At 43.0% G+C, this 16,111-nt stretch overlaps 1 protein-coding gene across 1 annotated transcript in view; it reads right to left on the bottom strand.

Annotated features, from left to right (window-relative positions):
- Pde4b (phosphodiesterase 4B) overlaps nt 1–16,111 on the bottom strand; it is a 421,075-nt gene that overhangs the window by 92,901 nt on the left and 312,063 nt on the right. The window contains exon 6 of the mRNA XM_051188250.1: nt 8,982–9,031. Coding sequence (XP_051044207.1) covers nt 8,982–9,031 — 50 coding nt within the window. The remainder of the gene's footprint in view (nt 1–8,981; nt 9,032–16,111) is intronic.

Here is a 16,111-nt window from a genome sequence, read left to right as displayed (position 1 = left end):
CCTTCTGTAGGCTGAGCTTGATTTACACCCCACCCCAGTGAAGAGGAGAAGGGAGCTAAGGTATGTCCTAGGGTGCTTTCCCTGTCCCAGCCATAAGTGAAGGGGCTTGCCTTCTTTGTAGAAGAAGCCACTCCCCTCCCCCATGCAGTGCTCTGACAGTGGGATTATTCCTGGCTACAAAGGGCTGCTCTGAGCTGGCTTCAATTTCTACTCCCTGCTCAGCTGCCTAGGCTGGAAAAACCTGTGCCTGGAAAGGTGTGTTTCAACCCTGAAGGCTGGATTTAAACACAGCTGCCGTGAGCTGTGAGCTGTGTGTGACTGTACTCAGGCTATCTCACAAAGTGACATCCTCGTGGGTTGATGCAAGCGAACACTCAGATAACTGAAATTTGGCTCATCGGAATCCAGAGCCATTTGCCACTCTTGGCAGTTTGCTTTTAAGGGCAATAGACACAGTATCCTGTCTTGATTCCATACTATCTCATTCTCCCACCTTCCTCATCTTCCTATGCCTTAGAGAACCCTGTCTGCGTTCCAAATCTATTTCTACATCACCAGATATTTTTTATAGGACAAGGAGGAAAGTGTTTTAAACTAAAAAAACAAAAATTTCCTTTGGGTCAGACAGAGTATGATAGTGGGTCATTCCCATTATCTTCAGTTGTCATATTTCAAGGCCCCAGGACATGCCAAAAGCTGCAGGTAGGGCTAAATGGACCCTGCAAGTGGTGTTTGTTCTCATGTGCACATACCTGTGATGAAGTTTCATTTATAAGTTAGACACAGTCAAGAGATGAGCACCCGTGAACAATAACATAGAATGGTTAGCGGAGTAAGTGAAGTTGGGATTACTTGAAGACAGGCACTGTGGTGATAACACCGTATCCAATCTCACAACCCAGAGGGTAACTAAGGATCTAACGGGCAGGTAGATTGTACAGCATCGATCTGCTGAGTGGACTGATGACTCATCCTGGGCAGGATAGATCAGGATCGTACACAATTTCATCATATTTAGAAGGGCATGTGACTGAAAACTTACGAATTCCCCCTCTGTGGAATTTTCAGTTTATTACTTTTGGACCAGGTTGACCAAGGATAACTGAAACCTTCAAAAGCAAAACTGCAGATAGGGGAGGGGAGTTACTGTATTAGTGTGGATGGGAAGTCAACAAGCACCTCTCACGGCTGCTTTCTGTTCAGGTTCCTTACTGATACTGGAAGTCCTGGGTTCTTAGCTCTCACACACAGACTATCTGCTATGAGCTAGGTGCCATGTGAGGCATGCTAAGGTCCCGTGATGCTTGCTATAGAAGGCCAATTGTAATTCTGGCATTTTCTCATTGTTTTGCCTGTGTCCAGTCATTTAACCCTTGTAAGTGGTGAAAAGGGCATGTGTACTTTGCAGTCTAATTCAAAGGTGAGGTGACTGAGACACAGTGAGATTAAGTAACTTGTCATAAGGTCACAAGGTGGTAGAGGTAGAATTTGGAACCGGTACTCTAGCTTGCTCACTCACTTACTCACTCACTCACTTATCAGCAGTCCACATAGCCTTTTTTATTTACTCTAACAACAATCTTAGGAGATAGAAAATTAAAGTGCCTGTTTTCCAGATAAGAAAACCAATATTTGAGAATATTTTGTCTGAAAGACTTATCCAGATTCCTAACTCAATTCAATTCAGTATGTGTTTAAGTACCCATTTTGTGCCAGGCACTGTGGTGGGTACTGAGATAATGTCATGGTTTAGTATGGTAAGTTCCATGTATTTAGCCATTTTGTTTCTTTTTATTTCTTTTAACTTTGTTGCTTCTTTCCGAAGTGATAAAACAGAGTTCACTTCATGTGCCTCCAACATCACATGCAATCTAGGTTAGCCAGGGATGTCAGCACTGTGCACATGTCCTGAGAGCCAGCAGAGAGTTAGGCAAGCCTGAACAAAGCCAAGGAAGTGGCTCCTCTGATATTTTGGATTCCAGCTTAGGCAATCATTCACTGCTAGTTTTTTCGTTTTTCCACAGACATTTATTGGGCATCTGGTATATTTTACGTTCTAGGTTTGGAGCATAAAACAAGGGGGTTCATATATGAATCTGAGATGCTCATGATTTAGTTGGGGGATAAATAAATAAAACAAGGTATTTCAAGCATGATTTTGAGATACTTGTTAAGAGTTTTTGAAACAATAATTCAATAGGACTGGAAAGGAGCACATTATGAAGATGATATAGATAAGTAGAATCTTAAAGATCTTAAAGGATAAAATGCATGTTCCAGATGGAGAAGGATAAATTATGTGGTGTTTTCTAAACACATACTATGTTCTAGACCTTAGATAAAAATTACATGTTTATTGGAATCATCATTCCAGAAACCAAGAAGCAGAAAACATACACAGCCTGAGGAGAAGAGTCAGTGTGGAGACTCAAGAGGCAGGAGAATGGCATAGCTCATACAACCAAGCAAAGTAGGGGTTGGGCAATGAGTGAAACTAGGACAGAGAAGGAGTTACGAGCAGAATTCTGAGGGCTGAGAATCCTAATAAGAAGGCTGGATCATAAAGACCAAGAAGACCCAAACCAGGAAAACAGTCAAAGAACACACACACACATACAGACACACATATATACACAGACACACATAGGCATACATACACACTGCTGCTGCCACCACCACTATCACACCACCATTCCCAAACAAGACAAAATAACAACAAAACAACTTGTAGCTGGGTTTAGAAGAAGCGTTGTAGAACCAGAAAGAAGGCTGGATTCAAATGGGCAAAGACTGGACAAATGAAACCACTTTGGAAAGTCACCACAATGTTTTGGGTACAGAACAACAAAGTGGTTTACTGCAGGAGAGAAGGAAAAGATCAGAGAAATGACCAAAGAAACAGGCTGTCCTGGGTGATGAAAGATAAATGGGTGATGGTGACCAACTCCAGGAAAAAGGGACAGGGTAGAAGGGCAAGGAATCTGGGTCTCCAGGTGATTCAAGTGGGGTTACCAAAAGTTTCAAGTGTCTAGTATGTCTCTACACCCCTAGAAATAAACAAAGGAAGGGGACAGCCCTTGGAGGTGAGGGGCAAGGATGGAAGGGAGAAATGGATTCTCTAGCCTGCATGGCAAATGATGAGGGCCAGGTCTGAAGAGACGGTGAAGGTGGCGTTCTGGCTCTCAGCCTCTACAGGACAAGAGTCCAGGTGTGGGGTGAGTCTTTGGCAGTCATTCCAACTGCAGCTCAGGTAAACAGAGCTGTCAGGCATTCCCAGGAAGAGGCAGCAGTGTCCTGAAGGCTTTTCTCTGACAGGCCTGGAAGCTGCATGACCAGGCTTGAGGCAGGCAGCAGCTGGGGTTTGGGAGGACACAGGCACGTGGATCGCCTCCTGTGGGTGCACTGCTGCAGATGAGGCAGCCATGAGAAACAGTTTGTCTTTCCAGCCGCCTCCTCCGCCCTTTGCTACAGAGCCTACGTGCCATCACCTGGTGCCAGCTGCAGAAAGACTGGTTCATAGGTGAGGGCTGCAGCTTTGAACCATGCAGAAAAAGGCCAAGTGAGTGTGTGTGTGTGTGTGTGTGTGTGTGTGTGTGTGTGTAAAGGAAACTTTATTTAAAGGTCCATACATCAAATGCAAGCTCAGATAATAGTGATTTGCCTAGACAATGTATGCCACTGAATTAAGATCAAGATGAGCTACACAGAGCAAAAGAGAAAAAAGACTCCTTTTCCAAAGTGGAGTGTCTTCCTCTAAGGTCTCAATTACAGGAGATAGTTTTGTGCACAAAACATTAGGCAACAATATCTGGCTGTCTTTTGGAGTCTACTGTAACCAAAGAGAAAGAAAGGCCGGAACTAAAATGCAAAGAACAAAAAGAAACTGTTTGGAGACAGGTTGGCTACAGTGTAAACTTTTCGTTTTCTCTCATAGCAAAACCTGATGGTTGTCTTTGAGAAAAAAAAAAAAAGTGTCTGTATCTAGGTCCCTGGCAGTGATTTGCCTCTGGGAGGGCCAGCAATCTATTTAATGACTCCATTGACGTCAATCGCATAACTGAAATACTTACTAACATGCATGATTCCAGCTTTCAGGGGGAGGGGATGGACGGTGTCTCTCAGCAGTGTGAAAACCCGATGTGGAGTCATGAGGAATGGACTTGACTCTTTTCTGCAAGTACTGAGAGACCAGGTGCTGCTGGTCCCCCAGGTCCCATTTAATATGAGAAAAAAAAATTCTGGCTAAATGAAGAAAATGATTCTGAACAAATCAAATCATCCATTAATAAACAAGACATTGTTTTTGGCTGTGTTTGCTCAAGGGGAACATTTTAACCATTCTCACTTTAGCTGACATACTAATGATTTTGTAGTTACCCATACTTACTTTTAAGGCATATATAAAATAATTTCAAATCAATGGAGACAGCTCAGTGTTTGTGTTCTGGGGTAAACTATAACAGGATTGTCTATTTTAGACAAAAGGGTTTCTTTCAAACCTTTTGGGGAACTATACTGAGAATTACCTAGCGTTTCTGGTGTAGTTCTATTCTACAGCTGTGCTTTGTATACAGGCTCTTTATGCATTTGTGTTGTGTAATTAAACAGATTGTCGCAGAAATTCAGGTCACACACAAGCTGTGAAGAAAATGTCTGTTATTTTTTACCCCCCTCCCCTTTCTTTTTGTAATTTCCTCCAGGATCTCCTTTATCCCAAGTGGTCAGAACCTTTGATAAGAAGATTGATCTTATTTCTACTTGCTCATGTGTTGTAATCCCATCTGACACTTCTTGCTTAACGCAGAAACCAAGCAAAGGTTTGGCTTGTGCTGGCCTTCCTTTCCAGTCATTTGACATGGATCGGATCAACTTTCAAGCCATAGCTGTGGTCCTCAGAGGACCTGCGTATGCCAGCCCCTCTCCCATCCTGGACTTGGGCACTTATAGCAAAGCCTTGACTTTCTGAGCTGTTCAGGGTCAGAGACAGTGTATACTGAGCTCCTGCTCTGCTTCTGGAACAAAATGTGCACCTGACACATCTACGTAGATCTCGGAAATAGTAGAAACCAAGTGAAGACACATGAGGAGTCATGTGGACAAATAGGTTTCCTGAGAGGAGGCCTCCTCTTCGCTTTACCAGCTGGTAACGTCATCTCGTCCAGTGTGGCCCTGAAGCCTATTAGAAGACATGGGCTCCCCGGAGCCTGGGAAGAGACTTAATTAAGGCTGTTGCTCAGAGAGGTCAGCACATTTCACGCTTTATTGGAAGACTTCTGCTTCCTTGTCCTATTTCTCCAAATACATTCCTTCCTTGAAATATATTTTAATTGACTCCTGTTGAAAATCACCATAGTTAATGCTGCAGACACCCAAGCTGAGACAGACGCTGTGTCTGCAGCAGTCTGGCCCAGAGACCTCCAGGTAGTTAGCTCTTCAGTAGACATGGTTGGTTGCCATTTTAGATGATCCATCAACTTGTGGGCTACTTCAAAACCAAGATCTGTTATAGGTGGTGATACTCATGATTTTTACATCCACTGGTACATTTTAGAAGAAATGGTATTATAGAACACCCTACTTCACACATCACTCTGGCTGCTACAAAAGTCTATATATGATAATATATCTTGTTGTGAATCAAGTCATTTATGTAACGCAGAGGTGAGAGTTACTAAAAGCAATACTTCTTTTAACCCTTTGTGTAGCAAAGAATCCTTCTGCAAAGGCAGTAATTTACCTTCTCAGTAGCTTCTTTAATGACATAGTCAAAAGCATGGATGAGATGCATGAAAGAGCATATAGGACAGAGGCTGTGGGGAAGAGTGTCATCATTATCATATAATCACACTTAGGAGTACAAAACTGATTTGTTTTTTTCAGTTATTTGATTTGTTTTCAGTCTTCCATTTTGAATATGTCCAGGTGAAAGAACTGGAGTTCCTGTCTGTCCATTTTAGACTTTTATTTTATTCTATTTTTTCCTTTATGATTCAGCTCTATACAGAAAAAGCCAAGAATTCATGCATTCAAAAGAAAGTGATTACGTTACGCCTGTTGAGGTGCTCATTAACCTCAGCCTTGGGATTTTCAACACACTCAAGAGAATTTATCATGCCCTCCCAAACCTGTGTGCACAGGCTTCAGAATGGCTCATTCTGGGTTTGTACCTCCATTATTATAGGGTGGCTTTCCCACTTCATCAGCGAAATGTCACCTCCTTAGGGTTTCCTATTTCTATTCAGAACCTGCATGAACACACTGACAAGGAAGAGGGTACCAAATTCACTCCAGTGCCTTCCAATCTCAGTTCAGCAAGTGATAAAGATTGTGAAAACAAAAATAAAAACAACAATCCAGAAGTAAATAGTTTCCCCAAACACCAGCTCACTGTTACCTTCATGAGAATGTTCCTTCTAATAAAGTCCAACTTCTATGTAGTTCTGGCTAGACTGACATTTACTCTGTTTCTACCATGCAGAAATAATTTACCACATTATGACCTCAAGGGGATGAGAAAGGCACAGCTTCTCACTCCAGGAGCCCTGTTCCGATGGGAGAGTCACACCATGAGGAGTGCATCCCAGAATTACTTTGTTGCCATAGCACAAAACAGGAGAAATTATGAAAAATAAAAAGACAGGACTTTTCTGTTGAGCCCCAAGAGCTGAGAATCACCTTGGTCCAACAGTGGGAGAGAACCGTGGGTCCAACAACGGCTGACACTGAGGTATTTCCTCAGCCAGAGTCCAGTTGTTCAGCAACAATCACAGTAAGTGTGGGAATCTCACCTGGATTTGGAGAATTCACTTTGATAGATAATCACATTTCACCTATGCGAATGAAAAAGCAGCAGCCGGAGAAGAGGAGTATAAAGAAGAGGAAAAAGAGGAGGAAGAAGAGGTGGAGAGGAGAAGAGAAGAGAGGGGAAGGGAGAGCGAAGAGGAGGAGGAGAGGGAGGAGAAGGAAGAACCATCTCCTAAAATCTGACTTCTACATGCTTCCATACTGTCAGTCAGTCAGGCTTTGCTGACAAATGTATTGCTGCTGAATGTGTTCAAACTACTGTCTTGTACTCTGTAAGCCTGTATTTCTATCAAAATATGTGAATTCCCATTCAGGACTCCTAAATAAATGTCTGGTTTTCCTTTCATGAAAACTTGAGGTTTTAAAGCACACTCCAGTGCTCCATGCTGCTCGCTCCTAGAAGCCATGTATTTCTCACTACCCTTTAACGCGTCTATTTAAACACACCTCTTTGTCATATGCTGATAAATATTAAAATAACAGGAAAAATCTGCCTGACTTATTTAAGCTGATAATAAGAACAAAACACGGGATGTGTGTCTCCTCCCTCCTCTTCTAACTGTGGTTAACCGTTGAGAAGATTTCGAAACCAGTAATTATGTAATAATTGGTACCACCACAGTCTCTTCCCAAAGAAAACCCAGGATTGTTGTAGTTTGCCACAAAGACAGACAAAAACAAATTGCCTTAAGTGGTATTGTCACTCCTTTGCTCCATTGTTTTAAAAGCGTTTAAGAAAGCTCCAGTTGCCAAGCTGGAGCCAATGTGCTATTAATCATAAAGCATCTTTCAGACAGAGTTTTGGCTAATGAGTTCATTTATAGAACCACGAGCACCATATACCCTCCTGGTATATGTCTGTATTTATGACAAGAGAAAAGGAAACTTACTCTAAATATTCAAATCGGTGTCAGAAACATGTTGGTAGAATTGGCAAACAAAACCGGCAAGGATGCCTCATGCGTAGGCCAATAAGATGAAACAACAGGCAGTTCAAAACAGTTCCTTTGATCTCCCAGGATCCAGCACAGCTACACACTAAGACACTGCTCTGTTTCTTTTTATACCTAACGGAAGCGGCCCATCAGCATGCTGAGGGTTTGAAGTCTGTGGGCAGAACACTGTTTACTTCTTTCTAGTTCATATCACAGGGCTCCGGTGTCGACTCACCTTCCTTCATGTCTTTCTTTCATTTTTTTCCCCTTTTTGTTCTCTACCTTTTTTCTTCTAAAAGTTTTAAAAGCATATACCATAAATACTTCAGAAGAAGCCAACGAGCAAATGGAATACACTGCCTTTGTTCCTTCGTTCCGAAGTTGACCATTTATAACACTTCCGAGATACTTATGGTCATCATACCAGCAGAACACAACATCCAAAGGGGAAAGTATTGGGGTGTGTGTCTGTGGGGGGAGGTAGTGCTATTATATATCAGGTGGCTATGGTGAGGGCATCTTAGCTTTTCATGGTGTTTTGCTGCACTCCTTTGCTATAGGAGTGAGACAGGATCAAAGGAGCAGAACTCATAAACTTCAAGGACCCAGAACTCATGGGCCCAAGTGGTTGCATATGATGTGACAAATACATGTTCAGTGGTGTTCCTTCATGGTAGCCCTTCCTCTCAGTAGATTTCAATGCACAAGAAGAGTGGATGCACAATATTGAAAGATGAGAGGACAAAGCTGGATGAGCTCCAAGAGAAATGCGTTGTGACCTGGAAAGAACCTTTGGCTTCACACCTGCCTAGGATGCAGAGCAAGTTGTAGCTGTAGCTGCAAGGGGAAAAGCCATTAATGAGCCTTGGAGATCTTGGGCAAATGTGGACAACCTGTGGGGGAATACTTGAGGTTAGCACTCTTGGAGTTCACTGGGGTCAGCAAGCTGAGGTCAAGTTGCACCCTTGACATAGGTCTACCTCCTTCTCTCCTGGAAAAACAAGGACCACTCATTTAATAGTGAAAGCCTAGGCATACAGTGAACACTTTGTTCTGAAGTATTTTTAGTTTGTCTTTGGTTGGGGGTGAAGGTCCAGTGCATCTTTGAAAAACAGTCACCAAGAGACATGCTTCTGAGGGTTATGGCATGCATTTAAATGCTGTTATTCTAATAACAGTTCTGCATAACAAACACATTTATTGCTTTGGAAGATGGAGATTGGTCTCCTGGCATTAGCCTACCTTGCAAGCTGACTCTGGAGACTGGAGCCTGACTAGCCGCTGGCGACCTCCTGTGGAAAAGCAGAAAGGGAAGCTGAGTATGTATGGAACCCCCCCCCTTCCAACCCCTTCCATGATCCCTGATCCCTGGGGAGATTCCCAGGGCATAATGAGCAATCCAGTGACATAAGGCTATCTCCGGAAAGCAGGCTCCTAGAACATGTGTAGGTGATTGCAATTCTCTTGCATTCAGATGGCCTGGAATTTCCCTCCGTTACAGCATCAGGATGCTACAACTCACCAGGAAGGAAGTTGTTTACCTTAGGTCCCTTGCCAGCCCCTCCATGTCAGGTTTTCTATCATGGAAATATCTCAGAAAAAGAGAAAAACCTTGCTTAAGCCTCACTCCAAATTTCAGCATGGATCCCAGTTCTTTGAGGACAGAAAGTCATAGCCAGAGGAACACTTAGATATTTATCAGCACAGGACCCAAATTCTTTTCACCTCAGCAAACTGAGGTGCTTGAGAGGACAAGTCCTTGGCCACAGTGATAGGGTTTCTTAGTAGAGGCACTAACTTTTCATGGAGGAATGAGGGTTTCATTCTTCATCAGATCCTTTCATCAAGAGACAAATGATACAAGCAAACACTTATTCCATGAATCGTGTAAGTCCTTCTATTTGCAGGTGTGTGGGATATATCTGTGTGTGCTCAGCTGTGTGCATGTGTGCTGGTCCATGTAGGCATGGCTGGAGGCCAGAGGATGGAGTTAAAATGGTTTCCCCAAATACTTCTCCATATAGGTTTTGAGACAGGGTCTCTCAAAGTAACTCTCAAAGTGAAGCAGTAACTTCACTTTCTGGCTAGGCTGACTGGCCAGCACGTCCCTGCCCCCTAGAACTAGAACTGTGAGGATGTGCTATCATCTAGGTTTCTCTTCCTAGTTTTTCTCTCTTTTTTCTTTCCTGCCACCCCTGGCCCTTGGCTGGACTCACTGTCCTTGTGTTTGCAGAATTTGTCTTTCAGACTCTCCCAGATTCCCGGTGTATTGCTGGAGCCTCCCTGTAGAAGGATAGAGCAGTGATCTCAAACTTTAGAGAGCAGCAGCATATTAGAGAGAGCAAAGCATATTAGAATATTTTGCTCCAGTCCACTTCTGGTCTTCTGATTTTATAGATCTAAAGCAGCCGTGACTCTGGAGTTCCATGCAGTGGCCTGCAGTCAGCCATGCCTCTGTGGTCCCTTGCGGTGGCCCGCAATCAGCTATGCCTCTACAGTCCCATGCAATGGTCTGAAGTCAGTTCTGCCTCTGGGGTTTCATGCAATGATCTGCAGTCAGTTCTACCTCTGGGGTCCCATGCAAAGGTCTGCAGTGGACAAATGGGTCTGCATATCTGACAGGCTGCCAACACTGATGGTCTCACACAGAAGCCCCTTCAGAAGCCCTGATAGCAAGAGTCTGTCCCACTGAGAAGCAACAGGATGTCGTTGATGATGAAGAAAGAGATTTAGGCCAGCAGTTCTGGGTGGAACTGTGCTGACATTAGGAAAGATATCCTAGAGAGAAACACTTGTGCTTCTCCCTTTAGTTACCAGACTTATTGAGACAATGGACCCTATGGAATTGGAATTTTTCCAGGGGTCTCACACTGGAAGAAAGACTGGGCCAACCAGAGAGTGAGCTTGCCTCTCTGAAGAGATCCACACAGTGCTGAGAGCTGGTCAGACAACCTTACAAGACATTCCAGGGGCTGAGAGAATGATGGTGGATCAGTAATGGGTGGGACCACAACTTGACCCAAACTTGTTAGTTACAGACACCTCTTGCCTTCTGTTTCAATCGTTATTCCTGTCAGGAGCATGAAGCTAGGCTTGTATATGTATGGGAGTGCAGGTAAACGTTCTTATTTCTTTTCCCAGTATTGTGATATTGAATAGATCTTCTTTTTCTGCTTTTTATTATCAACTGTCTTTTTTTTTTTTTTTTCATTTTTTTTCCAAACAGAGTTTCTTTGAAGCATTAGAGCCTGTCCTAGAGCTCTCCCTGTAGACCAGGCTGGCCTCAAACTCGACTTGAAAAGATATGCCTGTCTCTGCCTCCAGAGTGCTAGGATTAAAGGCATGCACCACCACTGCCTAGCTATCATTTGTCTCTTTAATTGGTGTGTTATATGGGTAACATGCCACTCCCAGTGGGCCCAGGCTTTGATGCTAACAAGTTCTGGTAACACAAATGAACAACAGACTCACTTGGGGAGGTGTTTAATAAACACTTTTCCTATCTTGGAAGAGTCCATTTTCATAATCTCGTGCAGGGCCTAGGGATCTGCATTTTGAAGTTCTCTTTGCATCCCCACGCACAGGCAGGTCTAAGGGAGACACCAAATTCTAACACAAGGCTGTTGCTGAGGAAGCCTCTGTCTATTGGTCAGGCACAGTGGTGGCTTTTCTTACAGCCATCACATTCCCTTGGAGATAAAGAGAACTTCCATGCAGCTCTTTTTCTACAGCTGCAAGCCTATGGCAGTCCACAGGCGCTGTCAACAGATGGGCAGAGTGATCCTGAGTAAAGTTCTCTTGGGTATCTAATTTTCATGTGTGACTGAGTGGGGTATCCTCATGCCACGATTGCTCTTCTCTGCTGGACACTGTATTTGTTGCTTCTTAGCTTCTCCTACTGCGAGTGTTATCACTTGACTTTAGGGATCAGGAGATGAAGACACGCACTATAGCACACATGGTGGTTTCTAACTGGCAAGGCAGGGTTCAAAGCAAGTGTTTCTGAACCGGAAGTGCAAGCTCCTTTCTCTATACCATTTGATGAACACTTCTGCACTAGTACCGAGGGCTGTCTTTGGTTTGTTTTGTTTTCAGGAAAATTGAAGGTTTCAATTCCAAACTCCTCAACCTTGTGTGTAAAGCCTTCCGCATTCCATCTGCATCACACTGCTCCAGATTATCTCTACACATCGTGACAGTTCATTTCAGACCACAGACTGGCAGCACACTCTCATGCATTTCATACTTCTCCCACGTTGAACTCAGAAATTGTAATCAAAATATGAACTGTCGTCTAATGAAGGTTTGATCTATAACTCCCTAGATTAAAGGTAAATTTTATGTAGGCAAGGGAAGACTTGTTCACTGCTGGGTGCTAGAATGGTATCTGAGAAAAAGTCTCTATATGTCAACTACTCAGTAACACCTACTGAGTGGAATGCTAGATGAACATATGCATGACTAATGGATGTACACTTTGCTCAGGCCAAGGTCAGTCTTTTCTTTTTATTTGATATCATTCCGTTCCTTTCTTGTTGATGCCCAGGCCATTCTTCTGTTGGGGGAAACTCCCCCATGTTGAACATGACCTACCTCTGAAGATTACAAATCTTCTTCAAAGGGAAACTATATTCCTAGTTAAAAATGGTCCATCCTCTACTCACTCATGATGCCATGGTGCTCTGTCTAGACCAGAGATTCATTTTCTTATGTGACGATTCATATGAGTATACATTTTATCTCTACCTCCGACCACAAGACCCACTCACAGTAGGATCCAGTCTGACCTCCTTTTCTTTTGTAGTCTTCTACAGGTCCCACCAATTTCCTGGTAGGTAGTAGGGATTCCCAAACTACTGATGAACTATTGACTGACCCAGTCATTGATAAGACGGTATGATGATGCTAGCACACTCTCTGAGTGTTTTAGCTCACACCTATTCATATGCAGCCATGGTTCTCATGTTACCCACTATGTGTGCTCTCTCATATTGCTGTGTCTTTGTAGACATCTGGCTCAGTAGACAACTCTTTTGTGTAACTTGGGACTGTGCCCAGGCAGTCCTGCACATACTCTGGTATGAGTGGACCTCACCTGTGCTATGTGGTTCCTTACATCTTATTATTATACTGTGATGCAACCTCCATCTTCCCAACTCTCTCTTCAGCACAGTGGTAAGGAATGGAAGACAGACTGAGTCACATTCCTAGATGCAGCCCTGCAGTCTGGCATGTCATTTGAGTGATGCCCATTTCACTGCATACTCAATGGGTTCACAGCACAAATGGACTTTGAATTTTACATATCTTCCTGAGTTCTCTGGGAGGCTTTTGTGAAAGAGGGCTGTGAACTAGGTCTTCTTAAATGTCAAAAATACCCACTATCTTAGGAGCATGGCTACTCATATCATCCAATTCTTTCCACAATTTCTTGGAAATTGCACATTCTGGAAATTCTTTTGTCTTGGAAGTTAGTTTGTGAAAGTATGAAGCTGTTAATTCAGATAAGCATCCCTATGTAGGAGAAAAAGCAAGGGCCATGCTTATTGGGTTTATCACTTCTTGGTGAGTGGTCCAAGAAGGAGGCTCAGCACACTTTAATGAATGGATGGCTTCTGGAAACCACATTATTGTTGGTAAGACATGAGACTGCCAGCCAGACAACTGATGAGCTCAGGGGGAAATAAACAATATCTGCTGCCCGGTTTCCAGTGGTCTCTAACCTAGGAAAGAATGGGAGGAAGTTCCTTACCTGGCTGTTGAAGATGTTGATAGGAATGGGGGGAATGGGATGCGGCCACAGTAGTTAAAACTTTTCAGACTGAATTGTGTAGTAGAGAGAAAACTGGGCTGCTATAGGAGCCAGGAATCTTAATCCCAGTCCTGACTCTGGCACCTTCCATATATATAGTCCCTGGCAGCTCACCCAACCTCAGTTTCTTTCTTACTTGGGGAGAGCAGGCAGCAACTACTTTTTCCTGATGATTTACAGTGTGTGAGGTCCTGTGTGAGGAGCTCCCATATATTTCCTCACTTACTTGGGAGGAAATTTGGCTAGGTATTTTCCATATCTGAGTGTTCAAGATTTTATGATTCTCAGCTAATTTAAATCCCATGCCAAAATATATAAAGCTTTTAAAGGCATTCCAGAGTTAAAGAAGATTATTATTAGTTTTTTTCAAAGAATATGTACATTTTGATCAAATTATGTCTCTGAAGAATTGTGAATATAAAGATGACCTGATTCTCGGGTTGTCACATGTATCAGTGATTGTTGATGGATGATGGAAGGAGACATCTTGGTTACTGCTGAGTACACTCAACAGCACCGTTGGTCTTTTGGAAGCCATCAAGTGTGTCCGGGAAATGTTTCTGAATTAACAGCCCCAAATGAAAGCTACAGTTTTCAAAATTAAGTCCTGGGACAGCAGAAGTGTAGGTTTTAATTTGCAGCCAAGAAATACAGGCCTGATCTCTCATTTCATTAAGGTGCAAGGAAAGCACCTCAGCAAAAACTTTAAGATTTTCACCCTTTGGGTGGCAAAGCCCAGGCAGACAATGGGCTGCTTTATACAGAGCAAAGAGCCAAAAGATAAAAGAAACCGTAACTTAGGAGAAGTATAGTTCTATGTGGGAGTTCCTTTTCACACAATAAACCACACTAGCCAGATGTCTCATGAAAACCACTCCAAGGACATAATTACTGCTTAAATGATACATTCAAGACAGGGAGTGGCACCCTGGAACCCACGTTAAATATCCCAGAAAGCAACTTCTAAATTCCATGGATCTTACAACTTTCAATTGTTAACATAAGCTAATGCATGTGGGTGGTTTTGGGGGATGCTCTCTCTCTAGGCAATGTGCACCCTGGTAGACAATCTTATCTTCACTTCCTTCTTGTTTGTTGGTAGGTACTCATCACCTGGTAACAAAGTGGAGTGTATCAATGGATGCTGAACTCTCCAGCCTACCACTGCTATGCTGCTCTGTTTGTGGTTTAAACACAACACCCAAGTTTTAGCTAGAGCTACACAGAGGCCCTCTCAGCACCACTTGGGGAAGCTTTTGAGGATCTACCTTTCCTTAAAATTTTCTCCTTTGATGTTGATTATAAAGTGATACTTGAAATGATCAAGCTGGGGATGGTAGCTCACACCTGTATCCCCAGTGCTTCAGAAGCTGAGAAAGGAAGATTGTCACGAGTTCGAGCCCAGCCTGAGCCACAATAGTAAGATAATGAGTTCCAGGTTAGCCGGGGTCATAGAAGGACACGTATCTAAGAATCAAATCATCAAGAGCCTTGAGATAAATAGCAAGACTAACTCTATAAAATACAGATGTGGGTCTACAAAGATCAGGAAACGCAGGTGGCCAATTGCTGAAAACATACTTCCCCATTCGTCTTGTGTGACACGACATGATGGGTCATGGTTTGAGATGATGATAATGGCTCTAGGTCCATTCTGTATATGACATTTAGGGTCTCAAGATTCTTGATCCCTGGAACTTTGTGTGACCCAGAACATACACAGCTAGCTGAAGAACCCAATTCTTGAGAAAGTATCTTCAGTGTGTTAATCAGCAGGGCTAGGCTGTTTCCAATACTCCCACAGAGAAGGAACACCCACACTCGTGCTAACAAATAGCATTGAGAATACCATGTCTGCTGGGATCTCTGTAACATATTGGTTTGGTCCCAGGCATCCTTACTCATCCCTCCTCCCTGTCTCCACCTGTAACATTCTGACTCGGTGTTTCATTCCTAAAGAGACTGCTTAGTTAATGTTCACTTTTGGCTTCTCTGATCATCCTGTTTCAAAAGTTTCTCTTCTGTAACTGTTCAAGCTACCCATGGTTTCCTTCTGCACCTGGAGGACTTAACAGGTGTCCTGAATAAGAGGTGTACAGCTTTGGGAGTCAGGGTGTTGTGTTCAAGGACAACAGCTGCTCACTAGAAACTGTGCAGTTGGGCAGGTTCAGGTCATTTAATCTCACCCAGCCTTGATTCCTTATCCAAAAAGTGGATATAATAATCTGCCACAGCTACTGCTTGTGATAATTGCTGAGATAATTGATATGAAAACCCTTCTAAGGTCAACACAAGTTCCCAGTTATAATAGCTCACAGTCACTATGCTATATGCCACTTTGAGTGCTTTATGAATATTCATTCATTTAATCTTCCTAATAACCCTATCTTATAGTTTAGGAAACTGAGGCCCAGTGAAGATAATTGTCAATATATATGATTTCCAAGTGGTAGAACTATATGATGTGGCCAATACATATAGTCCCAGAAACCAATTATGTGGAGAACAATATTAAAGGGTAAGAAAAATTTTAACCTTAGCAGAAAATTTCAAAATAATT

The sequence above is a fragment of the Phodopus roborovskii genome, unplaced genomic scaffold, assembly GCF_943737965.1.
Source record: "Phodopus roborovskii unplaced genomic scaffold, PHOROB, whole genome shotgun sequence".
Classification (NCBI taxonomy): domain Eukaryota; kingdom Metazoa; phylum Chordata; class Mammalia; order Rodentia; family Cricetidae; genus Phodopus; species Phodopus roborovskii.
The sequence above is the reverse complement of the archived record's forward strand: the minus strand, read 5'-3'. Positions and strand labels throughout refer to the sequence as shown.